At 52.5% G+C, this 18,776-nt stretch overlaps 1 protein-coding gene across 5 annotated transcripts in view; it reads right to left on the bottom strand.

The window, feature by feature from the left end:
• susd2 (sushi domain containing 2) overlaps positions 1-18,776 on the bottom strand; it is a 353,392-nt gene that overhangs the window by 145,261 nt on the left and 189,355 nt on the right. For all 5 annotated transcript variants that reach the window (XM_072497158.1, XM_072497185.1, XM_072497149.1 and 2 more), the window contains exons 4-5: positions 11,066-11,270; positions 8,980-9,131 (exon numbers count right to left, since the gene is read on the bottom strand). In XM_072497158.1, coding sequence (XP_072353259.1) covers positions 8,980-9,131; positions 11,066-11,270 — 357 coding nt within the window. The remainder of the gene's footprint in view (positions 1-8,979; positions 9,132-11,065; positions 11,271-18,776) is intronic.

The following is an 18,776-nucleotide window of genomic DNA, read 5'->3' on the forward strand; positions in this document are numbered from 1 at the left end:
GAGGGGGTGTCTGAGCGCCCACGGGTCTGCAATGCGACCCCCTGGATCATGTGTTCTCATTCCAGGGGCAACCCCAGCCCCTGCTTGTCTACCCCACTGGTGACGCATAACTCCCAATGAGCGCAGAGGCTTCTAAATATGCGGCTGAAGACTATTGCTAATTGGGTCTTGGCAATCGTAGTTAAGTTAGCACGTCACAGCTCCCAAGTGGATTCCCATTGGTAGGCTTTTCATGTAGCATGTGGGAGATATTGCCTAGCTTCCCATCCAGGCCATGATACCTGGACACTGTGCCTGAACACTGCCGGAAGCAATACCACGGACGCAGCGGCCAACATTCGAAAACCCAGGGGATGGACCCTAGCACTGGGGACATTTCGGTGACCAAAGGATTGGTGTGTACACCAGGGAGGGCACCAGCGTCCGGTACAGGTAATGTTATGTGCGGGTGTCTGGGGTACAGGGTGTGGGGTCCAGTGAGCAGGGCCCCCGCTATGACCAGGGGTGCGTGGGCAGGCATGTCAGATGACAGATGGTGTGAAGAGGGGGAGGGGAGAGCATTAGGGGAATGGAGGGTCCCGGGGTGGAAGACACCACTCTATGTCAGTCTCACACCCTCTCCAATTCCTTACAGATATTACACGAGATGCATGATATCTTGAACCCCGCGGAAGCTGTCCTCGGGGTGCAGTTGGCAGGCCAGGCAGCCAGACACCGGAGAAGGCAGCGGCGGCAGTGTCAACAGAGGCTCGAGCTGGCCCATGTGCAGAGCCCCACCCCACACCCTGAGGACCCGGTCGCCCATCAGCCCAAGGTGCACAGGCATCGCTGGTCTTTCAAAAAGGTGACAGACAGCGCGTGCTGCAGGAGGCTCCCCCTCAATAAGGGGATGGTGGGGCATTTGTGCCATGTCCTTGCGGACTTGGCACCATGCGGAGGAGGAGGACACCCGCTCCCAGTGGTCACCAAGCAGACCGCAGCCCTGAACCTCTACATCTCCAGGTCATTCCAGGACTCGAACAGGGGCTTGTGCGGCATCTCTGAGGCTGCGAACTATATAAACTTTGACCTGGACCAAGGCCAATAGGATGCCCGGGCAGCAGGATTCTCCGCCATCGCTGGGATGCTTCAGGTCCTGGGGGTAGTGGATGGCACGCATGTCACCTTGCACTCACCGGGCCATTTGGGAGTGCCCCACATCAACAGGAAAGTGATCCACCCCGCATCCAGCTCGTATGCGACCACCACATGAAGATCATGAGCATGTGTGCACGCTTCCCAGGGAGTGTGTACGACGCTACATCCTGGGGCAGTCGGACAACCCCGGCCTCTTTGAGGTCCACCCCAGGATGGCCGTTTGGCTCTTAGGGGTAAGGGGTAGCCGCTGAGGGCCTGGATAATGATTTCAGTACGGAGGCCGAGTACCGATGCGGAGACCCGATACAACAAGGCCCATGCGGCCAACCAGGCTGTCATTGAGCGGTGCATCGGACTCCTCAAAATGCGGTTCCGATGCCTTGATCATTCTGGTGGTGCCCGTTTTGTGGTGTTCTGCTGTGCCCTCCACAACTGATGTGGAGATGCTGCCGTTGGACTGGGGTGAGCACAATAAGAAGTTTTTACTGACCTCCACAACTGGCACAGCAGCAGGGCGACATTCTGGAGGTGGAGGGGGAAGAACATGTGACCACCGAGGAGGAGGAGGAGAACAAGGAGGCACCGCCATTCCTTCCCACCTCCCCACATTTCCCCGCAACCCCCATCCCTCAGCCTTCCCGCTTCCTACCACTCCCTCCCCCCTCCACTTCCCCAGCCCCCACCACCCAGTTCCACCCTCCCAGGGTCTGCAAAATAACAGTCCAAGGCGATGGGACTGTGTCTGCACTGTCAGCGGGTCACTGTTGAGGACAGGATGATAACCCGCAGAGAGCTGAGCGCTGGTGTTCCTCAATCTATGCCATAGTCTGACCCCTGCCTGTCTGCTGAGTGCTCGCTCACACCCATCACCTGCATTTGATGTGCCTGGGGGGCGGTGCGGACCTTCGTGCCTGGGGAACTGGGGCAAGGGAATAGTGCTCGACCCGCTTTGCAGAAGTGCCGGAGGCGCCATATTTCACGAGTGCAAATATATTTAACGCTATTCGTATATGTCCCCAACTGCCCCAATCCCCCGATGGTGCCACCACACTTTCCTCCCGTCTCCCATCCCGTCCCCCCACCCCTCACACCTTCCCCCAGCCCCTCATTGCACCCACCCTCTCTTACCCCCAATCCCCCTCACCCATGCCCTTTCAATGGTCCTCGACTTGCTTAGCCTTCTATGCTCTACCAGTCAGTGCCCACAGGGCCTGGGGTTCACCTCGGGACAGAGGGACACCTGGATCGAGACCCAGCTGCCCCTGCATCACCTGGCTCTGCCAGCCTTGGCAACTCCCCAATATCTGCAGCACAGTGTCAACGCTCTCTGCGATGATCCTCGGTGACTGGGTCATGGTCTGGAGTGCCCCGGCAATGCCCACCTGTGACTGGGACATGCACCACAATGCCTTGGCAATGCCCACCTGTGACCAGGACAGGCACCACAGTACCTTGGCAATGCCCACCTGTGACTGGGACATGCACCACAGTGTCTCGGCAATGCCCACCTGTGACCAGGACAGGCACCACAGAACCTTGGCAATGCCCACCTGTGACTGGGACATGCACCACAACGCCTTGACAATGCCCACCTGTGACTGGGACATGCACCACAATGCCTTGGCAATGCCCACCTGTGACCAGGACAGGCACCACAGTACCTTGGCAATGCCCACCTGTGACTGGGACATGCACCACAGTGTCTCGGCAATGCGCACCTGAGACTGGGACACTTCCCCAGCGACCGAGATGTCCTCTGGTAGGCCTTGGCAATGCCCACCTGATACTGGGACATGCTGTGCACGGCCTCATTAACATCCACCTGGGACTGAGACGAGTCCCCCACTGATGGGACATGCTGTTGAGGCGCTCAGCCATGGCTGTCACTGACTGAGCCACGCCTTGGTTACCTCCACTCATGCTGCTGATGTCCTGCACCGGGCTTTACACTGCGGTCGCCACCCGAGCAGTGTTGGCCCCGGTGCCACATTTTGCTCTTGCCATCTCCTGCGATCGTAATCTCTGGGACTCCTCCAATCAGCTATGGACCTACTGGAGTGTCGCAGACATCTCCCTCTGAATATCACGGCTGCACCCTATTAACTGCATCATCGCCGGGTAAACCTGTTCCAGATGCTCAGCCCTCCGATTGCTGTCTCGCCTGGGGCATTCCCGCCTCCACCTGATGTGCAAAGGCAACTGTGTAGTACTGACCAGAATGTGCCCCAGAAGCCTGGCCACTACTGTCGCCCACCGAGGTGTGCGTCTCTGCGCTGGTGGAGGGTGGCGATAACAGTTGTGCTGTGAATATGGTGATTCCCCTCAGGAGCACCCTCTGAGATGTTCTCATGGGAGGCAGGGCGGGGGACTACCCCGAATGGGCCGGCACCATCGGATGAGGATGCAGGAGAATGGATATGTGGGCAGTGGGAGGGATGGGTCATTCTGCATGGCATTAACAGCTCACGTGTGACTGGTCATCTGGGTGGGGGCCAATGGAACCTCACCTCTGTGCTGTATGCCAATCTCTACATCGGTGACCTATCTGTCCGCGACCTCCAAGGCCCATTCCTCCTAACGGGTGAGACTCTGATGTCTGCCACCTCGCCGCCCGTCTGGGCCTTCTCCCATCTGTTGTGTCCCAACTTCTCATGCAGGGACACAGAGAGGGCATTGGGAACTGCAAGCATCATTCATCATAGGGGTGGTGGGGTGGGGGATTTCAGTGGGAGGATAGGGAGTGGGGGGATGGGGCGCATGGGGGTTGGGGAGTATGGGGGACAGGGAGAGGGGGAGATGGGGCGTATGGGGAGATGGGGAGTATGGGGGGATGGGGAGTGGAGAGAGATTAGGGGTGTGGGGAATAGGGTGGATGGGGACTATAGGGGGTGGGGAATTTGGCTGAATGGGGAGGGATGGGGAGTAATTGGGGTGGGGGGCAGCTTGGGTGGCACTTCTAGACATGGCTGAGCTGGGTAAACGAACAGTGCTGAGCGGGACGATGCCAGATGCATGCTTGAGGGGGGTGGCGGGCAGGTCTGGTGCCAGGGAGTCGGTGCCAGGTGGAGGTCGTTGACCTTCTTACAGCACTGGGCTCCAGTCCTCCTGGTGATGCTCCCCGAGCTGACGGCCACTGCCACTTCCTCCCAGGCGGCACTGGCTGTCCTGTGGCTGACCGTCCGAGCCCCTCGGGGGAACGGGGCATCCCGTCTTATTTTGACCGTGTCCAACAGTCTGGCCAGGCCGGTATTCCTGAATCGCGGGGCTGGTCTCCTTGGTGGCCTGGCTGTGAGCTGTGTGAGGTTGACTGTGCCGGAACGGTTTAACTGCTTCTCTCCCTTGTTAGCAGGGGGCTGACGAGCATGGTCCCAGCGAATCAGCCAGTGGGACAGTCATTTGCGGCGTGAAGCCTGTGGGGCTTCGTTAAGTGGGCTAATTAATGTTTTATAGCTGTGATGGCCTCGCCGGGCCGAGCTTTGGGAAGTTTGCAGCAGTTCCCACTCACTACCACACTTAGAAGCTTTTCCATTAAATCGCACCCAGTGAATCTGACAACGTAGGTCAGTGCACAATCTGTTACATAGATGTCTTGGCTCAGTCATTCTGTGAAACGTAGCACAGTGGTTAGCACTGTTGCTTTACAGCGCCAGGGGCCCGGGTGTGATTCCAGACTTAGGTCACTGTCTGTGCGGAGTCTGCACGTTCTCCCTGTATCCGCGTGGGATTCCTCCGGTTTCCTCCCACAAGTCCCGAAAGACATGCTGGTTTGGTGAATCGGACATTCTGAATTCTACCTGTGTACCCGAACAGTATGGCGACTAGGGGAATTTTACAGTAACTTCATTGCCGTGTTAATGTGAGCCTACTTGTGACACTAATAAAGAGTATTATTATTATTAAATTCTCGATGTTCAGCCATTGGTACATCTTTCATAACTCCATTCACAATCACGGAATTCCACACTCCTCTTGATCTCCCCATTTGTCGAGTGCAGGACCCAATGTAATGTGTGAACAACGCAAGTATGGTACATGCAAGGGGTGGCAATGGCAAGTGGAAATATCACTGAGCACGTAATCCAGAGGTCCAGGCTAATGCTCTGGGAGTGCAGGTTCAAATCTCTCCAGAGCAACTGGAGGGATCTTAATTCAAATAAGAAACCTCTGGAACTGAAAACTAGTTTCAGTAAGGGTGAGCGTGAAACTATCAGCAACTGTTGCAAAAATCCATCTGGTTCAGCAACGTCCTTTGGGGAAGACAATCTTTTATCCTTACTTGATCTGGCCTACATGTGACTCCAGACCCACAGCAACAATGTTGCCTCTTAGAAGCCTCGGGCATGGCCTAGCATGCGGCCACATCCCATGAAAGATTTAAAAATGTCAGCCAGCAAAATGATCCACATGACCATATTTTCCAGCTGAATAATTAGATTAAACTCTTAGATTAAATTGTCACCATGGTGAACTGCTGACCTAACTTTTCTCAGACTTTTTTATCACCTGCCGGATGGAAGAGGTTGGATGAGAAAATAAACCAGGTGGGAGGGGTCTTTGATTATGCTGCCCGCTTTCCCAAGGCAGCGGGAGGTGTAGACAGAGTCAATGGATGGGAGGCAGGTTCATGTGATGGACTGGGCTGTGTTCATGACTCTCTGTAGTTTCTTACGTTCTTGGGCCAAGCAGTTGCCATACCAGGCTGTGATGCAGTCAGATAGAATTCTTTCTTTGGTGCATCTGTAAAAATTGGTAAGAGTCAGTGTGGACATGCCGAATTTCCTTAGATTCCTGAGGAAGTATAGGCGCTGTTGTGCTTTCTTGGTCGTAGCATCGACTTGGGTGGACCAGGACAGATTGTTGGTGATGTGAACACTTGGAATTTGAAACATCTCCACCTCGACACCACTGATACAGACAGGGGTATGCAGGATACTTTGCTTTCTGAAGTCAAAGATCAGCTCCTTTGTTTTGCTGACATTGAGAGAGAGATTGTTGTCATTATACCATGCGACTCGGTTCTCTATCTCCTTCCTGTACTCTGACTCATCATGTTTGATATCCAACCCACTACGGCCGTGTCATCAGCAAACTTGTCGATGGAGTTGGAACCAGATTTTGCCACACAGTCGTGTGTGCATAAGAAGTATAGTCAGGGGCTAAGTATGCAGTCCCCGGTATTGAGGACTATCATGGAGGAGGTGTTGTTGTTTATCCTTACTGATTGTGGTCTATGGGTCAGAAAGTCGAAGATCCAGTTGCAGAGTGAGGAGCCAAATCCTAGGTTTTGGAGTTTTGATATGGAATTGGCTGAGATTATGGTGTTGAACGCAGAGGTTTAATCAATGAATAGGAGTCTGACATCGGAGTCCTTGTTGTTGAGATGCTCCAGGGATGAGTGTAGGGCCAGGGAAATAGTGTTTGCAGAGGACCGGTTGTGGCGGTATGCGAACTGCAGTGGATTAAGGCATTCTGGGAGTATGGAGTTGTGTGTCTCATGACCAACCTCTCGAAACATTTCATAATGATAGATGTCAAGGCCACCGGATGGTAGTTGTTGAGGCATGTCGCCTGGTTCTTCTTTGGCACCGGTATGATGGTGGTCTTCTTGAAGCAGGTGGGAACCTCGGAACGAAGTAGGGAGAGGTTGAAGATGTCCCCGAACACATCTGCCAGCTGGTCCACTTAGGATCTGAGTGCACGATCAGGGACTCCGTCACTTTCAAGAAGGCTGGTCTGACTTCGGAAGCTGTGACGGTAGGTATGGATATGTCCAAGGCTGGTGGGGTTGTTGACAACGGTTTGTTGCCTTCCTGCACGAAACAAGCATAGAATGCATTGAGTTCATCGGGGAGGGTAGCGCTGCTGCTGGAGATTCTACTCAGATATGCTTTGTAGCCCATTATGTTGTTTAAGCCTACCACAACCGATGAGAGTTTGTGTCGTTAGTCTGTGACTCTAGCTTCAACTGGTACTGTCGCTTGGCATCCCTGATGGCTTTGTGGAGGTCATACCTAGATTTCTTGTATAGGTCAGTGTTGCATGTCTTGAACACCTTAGATCTGGATTTCAGTTTGGAGGGGATTCCTGATTAGGGAACGCACATACGACCTTCTTTGGGACACAATTATCGAACATAGTTACTGATGAAGTCTGTGACGATGGTGGCATACTCTTTTAGGTTGGCCACTGAGTCCTTGAATATGGACCAGTCCACTGACTCTAAGCAGTCGTGTAGGAGCTCTTCTGTTGCCTCGGACCAGCATTGCACGACCTTCTTAACTGGATTCTCCCACTTATGTTTGTATGCCAGGAGAAGGAGCACTATCTTGTGGTCCGATTTTCCGAAGTGTGGTCGGGAATGGATCGGTCGGCGCTCTTGATTTTTATGTAGCAGTGGCCAAGGATGCTGGTGCCCCTGGTGGGACAGGGGATGTGTTGGTAGAATTTTAGCGGTACACTTTTGAGGTTAGCCTGGGTGAATGGTGGAGCAGACTTGATGGGCCAAATGGCCTAATTCTGCTCATGTGTCTTATGGTCTTATGGTCTAATTTGCCAGATTTAGAGTCTAGCCTGGATTTTAACTGCCTGGGGTTTCAAAGCTGTTCAAATTCGGTATCAAGACCTCTGACCTCCAGGATAAGATGGCTCCATTTGGTACAATGCATTTCACTCACGCTTTGTCAAGGCCCACTGTCCCACACAATATTTCTTTCAAAGGGTTACTCCCAAGAATCTTGGGCGGAGAGGGGTGTGGGGGGGACAGTGCACCTTGGGGTGATGATGTTTAGATCTGGATTCATAGATCCCCACAATTTGGGCTGAAATTTCCCTCCAGATTGAGGTATCTTCATGTTCTCCTACCTACATTGGCAACACCCCCACGCCTCCACATAGGGCTGCTGTCAGGTCATCCTCACAGGGCCTCCGATTGGGCCTGATGGTTCCCTGGCCATCCTTAATTGGATGGGGATCCCGGAGGCTGCTTGTTAATCAGCTGCCTCCAGGGAAATCACAACTGACATCCCGTCACATCCGCATCCGGGCTCCTTGTCCAGAATTGAGCCCAACATTGGAGTCATGATGATCTCGGCAAAATGCAGCCAGTTATATCCCCATGGGCAGTTACTGAATGGAGATCAAATGTATCACACACCAGGAAAGGATAACTATCTATAATTTTTTCATTAAAGCATTAGTTCCTATAGCTTATGCAAGCCTTCCACTAGCTCTCTGGATGAAAAGATAATCCAATCTTCCCAATAATGTTCCTTTGCTTTCTTTCAATGACAGCATAGGAAATTGAAGGAAGTTGGATCCCAGATTTGATGATGTTCCGCTCCAGAACAGCCATGAACAGAGGTTTGGAATTTAGAGCAGTACGTTCTCTGAAGGTTTCGAAGCACCAGGCCCTTGTCAGCTTCATGTCAGCATGGACCAGCTGGGATGAAGGGCCTGTTTCCATGCTGTAAACATCTAAACATCTAAGTGGCTCCCGAGATTTATTATGCTCACCAATTATGCTCATTATTGGCTTCACGGTGGGTAGTAGAAATTAAGAAATCTGCCTCCCTCTGTGTTCCCAAACAATTTAAACTGAACTTCCCTGAACTCACTTATTTGATTTGTTTCCATATAACTACGAGTCAAGGAAGTGACTTGTCTGGATTCCTAACAGCGCTGTGGACATACCTCCACCAGATGAACATTAGCAGCTTAAGAAGGTGGCTCACCACTACCTTCTCAAAGGCAATTAGGAATGGACTGCAAGTGCCGGCCTTGCTAATGACACTCAGATCCTGCGAAAAATTTTAAAAAGGATTTAGCCAAATGGTAGCACCTTACCTGATACCCATGTCCCTTGGCGAGTGAAGGTCATTCCATTATCCGTTGACAACTCAAATGGTATTCTTCCATTTTCATACAGCAATGGTGAGATGCAGTGTGCCTTCCTTTCTTTATCAACATAACCATTGGTAAGAATGTCTGACTTGAACCTGAAATGGGATAGTGTCTGTGGTTTATCCAAGTGAAGCATACGTCAGACAGAACTTTTCAATGAACCTCAGAGGTAGGAGATCATAGTCTTTAACTCTGAAGAGCAAATATAATCACACAAAGGCAGAGAGTGCAGACGATAACCATTACATTCACAAAGATAGAGCAAAAAGCTGTCTAAAGCTTGCAACTGAAATTAAGACAGTTTGTCAGCCTTATACTGAGATCAGCCGTACCTCATTTGGTCACATTGTCACCTATAATGTCAAGAGGCTGTAAGTTCCCCATCTAAGAATTTACCACTCTGGCACTGTAATAGTTCCCGTGGCAGTATTTTGAAGAAGAGCGGGGAGTTATCCCCAGTGTCCTGGCTAATATTTATCTCGCATTCAATACCATAAGAAGCAAATTGGCTGGTCATTATCACATTGCTGTTTGCATGAGCTTGCTGTCAGCAAATTGGCTGCCAACATTTTCTATGTTACAACAAAGTATTTCATTGGCTGTAAGGTATTTTGGGACATCCTTGTGTTTGTAAGATGCAATATAAATGCAAGTCTTTTTTTTAATCAAATGTATCAGGAAATGGCCCCAATTATAGGTTATGATTCTGATGCTCTAACAATACAGTGCATTGTCTGGACCATTCAATTACAATAATGCATTGAAAGTTCAATCTGGCGAATGTATTCCAACAGCTCAGAACAGAAGTACCCATTTCTGGCATGCTATCAAGCCGACCAGCAATGTCCCAGGGTCAATTGTGCAGGAAAGACTAACCTCAGCCAAGATGGCAATGTGGCTGTCACATCAGGTCTCAGTGCCCGTGAAGGGAAAGATAAAATTCAGAATTCCTACTTCTGGTTGCATGTGGACATTGATGAGGGCAGGATTGAACTGGCTGTGGTGCCCTAGATAGTTGAATAACCTGCTATCTGTCACTATCTGGTCATCACATACAAATAAGGTACTTAACACAAGGTCCCAAGGGCTGACATAGCTGTCGAAACTGACTCCGCCTTGAGTTACAGCCTTCATGTGACAGGGGAGAAATGTGGCAATAACAAAGCTTATGCCCTGAATTTAACCCTATCCCAAAGCCTGGTGTGAATGGAATATGCGGGGTGGGAATTTACATTGTACCTGCATCCTAACTTCCCCTTTGAGTAGGCATGTAATACCCTCACAGCAGTCAGGAAATGGCCTCATACATATGCCAAAGTTGGGGTCTGAAGTCATTGCAAGAGATTGAAGATGGCGTTTGAAAGCTTCCACAAGTCGAAGCAGCTATGGAAAGCAAACCTTTGCTTTCCAACAGTTACCGTCGAGATGGAAATGAAGCAGTGCAAAAATATCTCAGTTGGCCTCCTTAAACTCACTTCAGCCAATTTCATTCCCAGCCTGTAGCCCAGGTTCTGTGCCAATGCAAAACCCCAACTACTTTGCATCAATGTGGAATGGGTTATTCCACCTGCAGTAACCAAAGAGCATTTTTGCAGCAATGGCTTTTTAAATGTGTAGGAAAGTGATCTGAATTAGCCTGCCAGAATAAAAGGTGAATTGTAACGGTGGGAATGAAAATCAGGCAGATTCTAGACTGGGAGGCACATTGGCGACATCCGTTTCACGCCTCGAGGCAAAGTGACAGGGTTTGAGTAAACAAACGTGGATTGTACATCCGGTTTGTAATGAATTGAAAATCTGCCCTGATGAACAGAGGTGGGAGACTACTCCAGGTGTACATCCAATTGTACACCCAGCCTTTTATCGAACCTTTTTATTGTGGAAACATCACATTTTTAAAATATATAATGAAATAGATTAAAAGAAAAATTGGCACTAATTCTGTAGCACATTAAAAGATAAACACATTACTTTTTTATAATTGCAGGGAGATGGTTCTTAATGCATGCTGACTACAATAGAGACTCACTTGCAGACTATTGTGGCATCAGTATTAAATGTTGCACCAACGATGACAAAATCTGCTCCTCCCATTAAGGTTCCTGATTGAGGAGATATCCGGAGACAGAATTCCCTGTAATCTAGGCAACATGTTTCCAATGATTGGCAAGTCACATGACAGGAACATTTCGCCAGGCTTTGTCCACAACTGTTTTCACATGAATTCTGAGCATCTGGAAGTGAAAAATAAGACATTTTCAAGATTTAATCATGTACTTTCAAGTTGGCCATGATCAAATTGAGAGGTAGAACATAATCAAGGGGTTCCAATAAGTTAAAGACCCATTGACCCCACTGCTACCTTGGCAACATTTCCTCATATCCTGTTTCCTGCAAGGATTCAATTCCATTCTCCCAGTTTCTCCATCTCAGTCACATCTGTTAAGACAATGTAACCATCCACAACAGCACTTCTAACATGCCTTCCTCCTCAACTGAGGAATCTTTCCCTCATGTGGGTTGACAGATGCTCAACTGTGTCCATTCCGTTTGTGCACATCTGCTCTCACCTCTTCCCCTCCCTCCCAAGACAAAAGAGTTCCCCCTGTCCTCACCTTCCACCCCAGTAGTCTTCGTATTCAGGAGGTCCTCTGCCATTTCTGCCACCTCCAGAATGATGCCACTGACAGACACATCCTACCCCGCCCACTGCTTTGAGCATTCCAAAGGAACTGTTCTCTCTTTGACAGACTGGTCGACTCCTCAGTCATCTCTAGCACCCCTTCCCTTTCCGACAGCACCGTTCCAAGTAAGCCCAGGAGATGCCCTTTTAAATCCTCCCTCCTCAATGTCTGTAGCTGCAAATACTTTCAGGTGAAACAGTGACTTACTTATACTTATACTGCTTTTAATTTAGTCTATTATGTTCACTGCTCACGATTCATTTCATACATTTGGGAGACCAAATGCAGACTGGATGACCACTTTGTAGAATCCCCCTGTTCAATTCATAATCACAAAGCTTCCAATCACCTATCTTGTTAATTTCCCACATTGCTCCCACTCTGATATTTCTATCCTTGTCTGCTGCAGCATTTTAATAAAGCTCAAATTGAGAAATAGAACTTTATCTTTCATTCGGGCACTTTACAGCCTTTGGATTCAACATTGTATTCAACAATTTTAGATTAAAACCTCTGTCCTTATTTTGTTTTATTTTTCTTTGCTGGTTTGTTTCTCTCTTACTTCCTTTTTTTATTTGTCTGTTGTCCTTTGTCCTCTGGGTAATGAAGTTGTTGGGTTTGACAGGTGCTGTTGAAGGGGGGCTTGGTGAGTTGTTGCTATGAATCATGTAGATGGTGCACTCTGCTGCCGCTGTGAGCCAGCGATGGAGAGAATGAATGTTTGAGGTGGTGGATAGGGTGCTGATCAAGCAAGCTGCTTTGTGCAGAGCTCCTTGAGTGTTGTTGGAGCTGCACTCATCCAGGCAAATGGGGAGCATTCCAGCACACTCTTGACTTGTGCCTTGTAGATGGCAGACAGGCTTTTGGGGAGTCCGGAGGTGAGTTACTCACCGCAGAATTCGCAGTCTCTGTCCTGCTCTTGTCGCCACAGTATTTATATGGCGAGTCTATTTCAGTTTCTGGTCAATGGAGCCCTCACCCCCCCCCCCTCCCCCCACCTGCCGCCGCTGCCCCAGGATATTGTTGTTGGGGGTTCAGCGATGGTAGCACGGCGGCACAGTGGTTAGCACTGCTGCCTCACAAGTGCCAGAGACCCGGATTCGATTCCGGCCCCCGGGTGACTGTCTGTGTGGAGTTTGCACATTCTCCCTGTGTCTCTGCAAGTTTCCTCCGGGTTCTCCAAAGATGCGCAGGCTTGGTGGATTGGCCATGCTCAATTGCCCCTCGGTAGAGTTATGGGGATCGGCGGAGGAGTGTGCCTAGGTGGGATGCTCCTTTAGAGGGTCAGTGCAGGTTTGATGGCCCAAATGGCCTCCTTCTGCACTGTAGGGATTCTATGATAATCTATGATAATGCTGATGAACGTCAATGAAAGGTGGTCCCAATAGCAAAAATCAGTGCCAACAGGTGAAAATGTTTTTAAAAATAAGCCTGCTTGTGTGAATGTTCTTCTCAGTTCATTTTTTACTCCATATCTCCTTTGTTTAGCACTGGGGCATTTAATGGAAAATTGTAATCAGCTTTTTAGAAGTTGTACCTTTTAAATATTAGGCAGGAGTAACATTTAGTCTCAGACTAAGAGCAAATACTTGGCAATTACACCCAAAATCCAATTTTCCATTGGATACGTATTTACCAAAATTGCTGTGGTTTGAAGATTCTGAACCTGACCGTGGACCCAATAGAAACAAGTTGCTTAAGAATGGCACCTTTAACATCGAAAATTGTTCTCAGCTGCTTCACAGCTGAAGGAGAGCATCTTGTGGTGAATGTATAGTGCTAATAATTCACCAGTGCATTTGTATCTAGTGCTAATAATTCACCAGTGCATTTGTATCATGTTCTGCTGTTGTGTTATGTTGTTAACCCTGTGGGCTCCACCTATGGGCCATTGTGTGGCCTCACCCACAGGGGATATGTTGGGGCATGTACGGGCTCTGCCCATGGCTCCTCCCCTTAAGAGGAAGTATAAAGAGCTGCTGACCTGCGGGGCCGCTTTCAGTGTTGTACCGGTCACAGGCAGGCTCAGTTCTAAGCTGATTAAAACCACGGTTTACTTCTCCTCGTGTCTTTGAGTGAATTGATGGTCGCATCAATTTAATCAGCTTAAATACAACTATGGAATCAGCCCTCAAACCTGACAGACCGGAACTTGATCCGCAGGCCGCGGAGGTAAAATAAATTTTTTCGCACCGGCTTCGATGCTTCAAGGCCCACCTCGCCGCGTCGTCCACGCCATCCGTCACTGATGAACAGAAGCTGAGCCTCCTCCACGAGTGAGCCATCGCATTTCTGTCCAGCTCGACGAGGCCGCCTCCTATACAGAGGCCCTCGCACTACTCGAACGCCTCTACATATGGCCTGTGAACGAGGTCTACACGCGACACGTCTTCACCACTCGCCGCCACCGCCCCGGGGAGTCGCTAGATGACTACCTACGTGACCTCAAAGCCCTTGCACGCAACTGTAATTACCAGGCCGTTACGGCCACTCAGCACATGGAGCTCACCATCCGAGACGCCTACGTGGCGGGAATCCAGTCGAATTATGTGAGACAGCGCCTGCTCGAAAAAGGGGCCCAGGACCTGGACGACACGGTAAAGTTAGCCACCTCACTGGAGTTGCTTTTCAGAGCTTTACTGCGTTCCGGGCCGACCATGCAACCCCCTCGTGAACCCCCAACCAGAGACTACCCCAGGCCTGTGCCGCGCGGCCACCCGCCCATCATGGGGGGCTACCCTGCTATTTTTGCGGCCAGTCTCAACACCCCCAGAAGCACTGCCCGGCCCGCAACACGAACTGCAGCAGCTGCGGGCGAAAAGGACACTTCACCAAGGTCTGTCTGGTCAGGTCTAAGAACTCTAACTCACAGACCCGAACCTCAGACTCACAGGCCCGCAGACCCCGCAAGGTGGCAGCGTGTCTGCCGACTCCGCCTCCTTACACCACGTGCGACTCACGGGGGCTGCCATCTTCCCCCACGCGGCCGACCACGTGCGATCCATGGGGGCCGCCATCTTGGACGCCATCTTCCTCACCGCCCGCCACATTCGACATTCGATATGCCACGCCACTCGACGCGTACGATCTACACGGACAGTCATCGCGGGGCCGCCCCAGCCCCTCCGATCACGCCGCCGGCTACCCGCAAATCCCTAGAGTTGGATACAACTGAGGCTTTATTGCTCTAAAATGTGTGGCCTCCCACAGCAGCTGCCAAAATGGTTGCTGAATGGAGGACACGCATATTTATACTCCGCCTACTGGGCGGAGCAGCAGGCAGGGACTACCGGCGAACCTGCAGTACAGGTCCTACCTTACATCACCTAATACAGGTGCAACAGTGGTTTACCACATTCACCCCCGGTTAAAACTGAGTCCGGCGGGAGTGGTGGAGAACTATATACAGCAATGAATTTATATTTACAGTAATTTGATCAGAAAAAAAAAATGTCTTTTGAACTCCGGTGCCAGTTAGAGATTTAACCGGTCTGGTGCCTTGATGTTCCGCTGGGAGCGACGTAGCAGTGGCGGCGATGTCGATGCTGCCCTGATGTTCGGTAGCTCCGGGAACGTGCTGAAATCCTCTACATCCTCGGACGTGGGCAGGGGAAGGACGGATGGTCTTGGTGGAGTTAATGCTGGGAGCGCAGGGGAGGGTGGTGCCGGACCGGAGAGGTGTGTGTGTGTGGAACCTGCTGGTGCCAGGTCCCTGAGGGAGACGGTATCGTGGCGGCAATCGGGGTACGCCACGTAGGCATACTGGGGGTTGGCATGGAGCAATTGCACCCTTTCCACCAATGGGTCCGCCTTGTGGAGCTGGATGTGCCTACGGAGCAGGACTGGTCCTGCAGCTGTGAGCCAAGTCGGGAGCGACACCCCGGATGTGGACTTCCTGGGGAAGGCAAAGAGACATTTGTGGGGTGTGTTGTTAGTAGCGGTGCACAGCAGTGACCAAATGGAGTGGAGTGCATTAGGGAGGACCTCCTGCCAGCGAGAGGCTGGGAGGTTCCTGGACCGTAGGGCCAGTTGGACGGCCCTCCATATTGTCCCGTTCTCCCGTTCTACTTGCCCGTTTCCCCGGGGGTTGTAGCTGGTCGTCCTGCTGGAGGCCATACCCCTGCTAAGCAGGAACTGACGCAGCTCATCACTCATGAATGAGGATCCCCTGTCACTGTGGTTGTAGGCTGGGAAACCAAACAGAGCGAAGATAGTGTTTAGGGCTTTGATGGCGGTGGCAGATGTCATGTCGGGGCATGGGATGGCGAAGGGGAACCTGGAGTACTCATCGACCACACAGAATATACGTGTTTCGGTCAGTGCAGGGGAGGGGGCCTTTGAAATCCATGCTGAGGTGTTCAAAGGGGCAGGAGGCCTTCACTAGGCATGCACGGTACGGCCGGTAGAAGTGCGGCTTGCACTCCGCACAGACCTGGCAGTCCCTGGTGACTGTCCTTACTTCCTCGATGGAGTAGGGCAGGTTGCGGGCCTTTATGAAACGGTACAACCATGTGACTCCCAGGTGACAAAGGCTGTCGTGCAGGGTCCGGAGTCGGTCTACTTGTGCGCTGGCGCATGTACCTCGGGAGAGGGCGTCTGGGGGCTCGTTGAGTTTGCCGGGGCGATACAAAATCTTGTAATTATAGGTGGAGAGCTCGATCCTCCACCGCAAGATTGTATCGTTTTTGATCTTGCCCCGCTGTGTGTTATTGAACATGAAGGCTACCGACCGTTGGTCAGTGAGGAGCGTGAATCTCCTGCCGGCCAGGTAATGCCTCCAATGCCGCACAGCTTCAACGATAGCTTGGGCCTCTTTTTCGACGGATGAGTGCCGAATTTCTGAGGCATGAAAGGTGCGGGAAAAGAATGACATGGGCCTGCCTGCCTGGTTGAGGGTGGCAGCAAGGGCAACGTCCGATACGTCGCTCTCTACTTGAAAGGGCAGTGTCTCGTCTACTGCGTGCATCCCGGCCTTGGCGATATCGGCTCTGATACGGGCGAAGGCTTGCTGTGCCTCGGCCGTCAGAGGAAAATGGGTGGACTGAATGACTGGGCGGGCCTTGTCCGCATAGTTTGGGACCCACTGGGCGTAGTACGAGAAGAACCCCAGGCAGCGTCTGAGGGCCTTGGGGCAGTGGGGGAGGGGAAGATCCATGAGCATGCGGTCGGGATCGGGCCCCAGAACTCCGTTCTGGATGCGGGTCGTGCTAAACACGCACTTCTCCTTGTTGTAGGTGAGGTTGAGGAGAGTGGCGGTGTGGAGAAATTTGGCAAGGTTGGCATCGTGGTCCTGCTGGTCATGGCCGCAGATGGTGACGTGGTCTAGGTATGGGAAGGTGGCCTGCAAACCGTACTGGTCGACCATTCGGTCCATCTCCCTTTGGAAGACCTAGTTGGTGACGCCGAAGGGAACCCTGAGGAAGTGATAGAGACGACCGTCCGCCTTGAAAGCGGTGTATGGACGGTCGGATTTACGAATGGGGAGCTGGTGGTAGGCGGATTTGAGGTCTATCGTTGAGAAGACCCGGTACTGTGCAATCTGACTGACCATATCAGATATGCGTGGGAGGGGGTACGCGTCAAGCTGCTTGTACCGATTGATGGTCTGGCTGTAGTCCACGACCATTCTGTGTTTCTCCCCAGTTTTAATGTCTACCACTTGGGCTCTCCAGGGGCTGTTGCTGGCCTCGATGATGCCTTCCCGAAGCAGCCGCTGGACCTCGGACCTGATGAAGGTCCTGTCCTGGGTGCTGTACCGTCTGCTCCTGGTGGCGACAGGTTTGCAATCCGGGGTTAGATTGGCAAAGAGGGAAGGCGGATCGACCTTTAGGGTCGCGAGGCCGCACACAGTGAGGGGTGGTAGGGGCCCGCCGAATTTGAGGGTTAGGCTCTGGAGGAAGTTCAGGCCAAGTAGTAGGGCAGCGCAGAGGTTAGGGAGGACGTAGAGGCGAAAGCCACTGAATTCGATGCCCTGGACCGTGAGTGTGACCATGCAGAACCCCCGGACCACGACGGAATGGGATCCGGAGGCCAGGGAAATTCTTTGGTTGGCAGGGTGTACCCTGAGGGAGCAGCGCCTTACCGTATCCGGGTGTATGAAGCTTTCGGTGCTCCCGGAATCCAGCAGGCAAGAGGTCACGTGGCCGTTGATTTTCACGCTGGTCAATGCGGTGGTCAGGTTGTGCGGACGAGACTGGTCGATCGTCACTGAGGCGAGTCGTGGTCGGTCGTCGCTGACGTCGGATGACGGTGAGTCTGGGGGGCCCAGGTCCTGGAATGCTGTCGGTGTCCATGTCCCATGGGGGAGACAAGATGGCGGCACCTGAAGATCCTGCGGGGGACAAAATGGCGGCACCCATGGGGCACACGTTGCGGGGGTTGGACAAGTTGGCGGCGCCCATGGGCCGCATGTGAACTGAGGGGGAGAAGTTGGCGGCACCCACTGGCCGCGTGTGGCCCCGGGAGGTGAAGATGGCGGCGCCCATGGGCCGCACATGAACTGAGGGGGTGAAGATGGCGGTGCCCACTGGCCGCGTGTGGCCCCGGGAGGTGAAGATGGCGGCGCCCACTGGCCGCGCGTGGTCTGTGGAGGTGAAGATGGCGGCGCCCACTGGCCGCGTGTGGCCCCGGGAGGTGAAGATGGCGGCGCCCACTGGCCGCGTGTGGCCCCGGGAGGTGAAGATGGCGGCGCCCACTGGCCGCGTGTGGCCCCGGGAGGTGAAGATGGCGGTGCCCACTGGCCGCGTGTGGCCCCGGGAGGTGAGGATGGCGGTGCCCACTGGCCGCGAGTGGCCCCGGGAGGAGAAGATGGCGGTGCCCACTGGCCGCGTGTGGCCCCGGGAGGTGAAGATGGCGGTGCCCACTGGCCGCGCGTGGTCCGGGGAGATGAAGTTGGCGGTGCCCACTGGCCGCGTGTGGCCCCGGGAGGTGAAGATGGCGGCGCCCACTGGCCGCGCGTGGCCCCGGGAGGTGAAGATGGCGGCGCCCACTGGCCGCGCGTGGTCCGGGGAGGTGAAGTTGGCGGCGCCCACTGGCCGCGCGTGGCCCCGGGAGGTG

Source organism: Scyliorhinus torazame, chromosome 1 (assembly GCF_047496885.1).
Source record: "Scyliorhinus torazame isolate Kashiwa2021f chromosome 1, sScyTor2.1, whole genome shotgun sequence".
NCBI classification, from domain to species: Eukaryota; Metazoa; Chordata; class Chondrichthyes; order Carcharhiniformes; family Scyliorhinidae; genus Scyliorhinus; species Scyliorhinus torazame.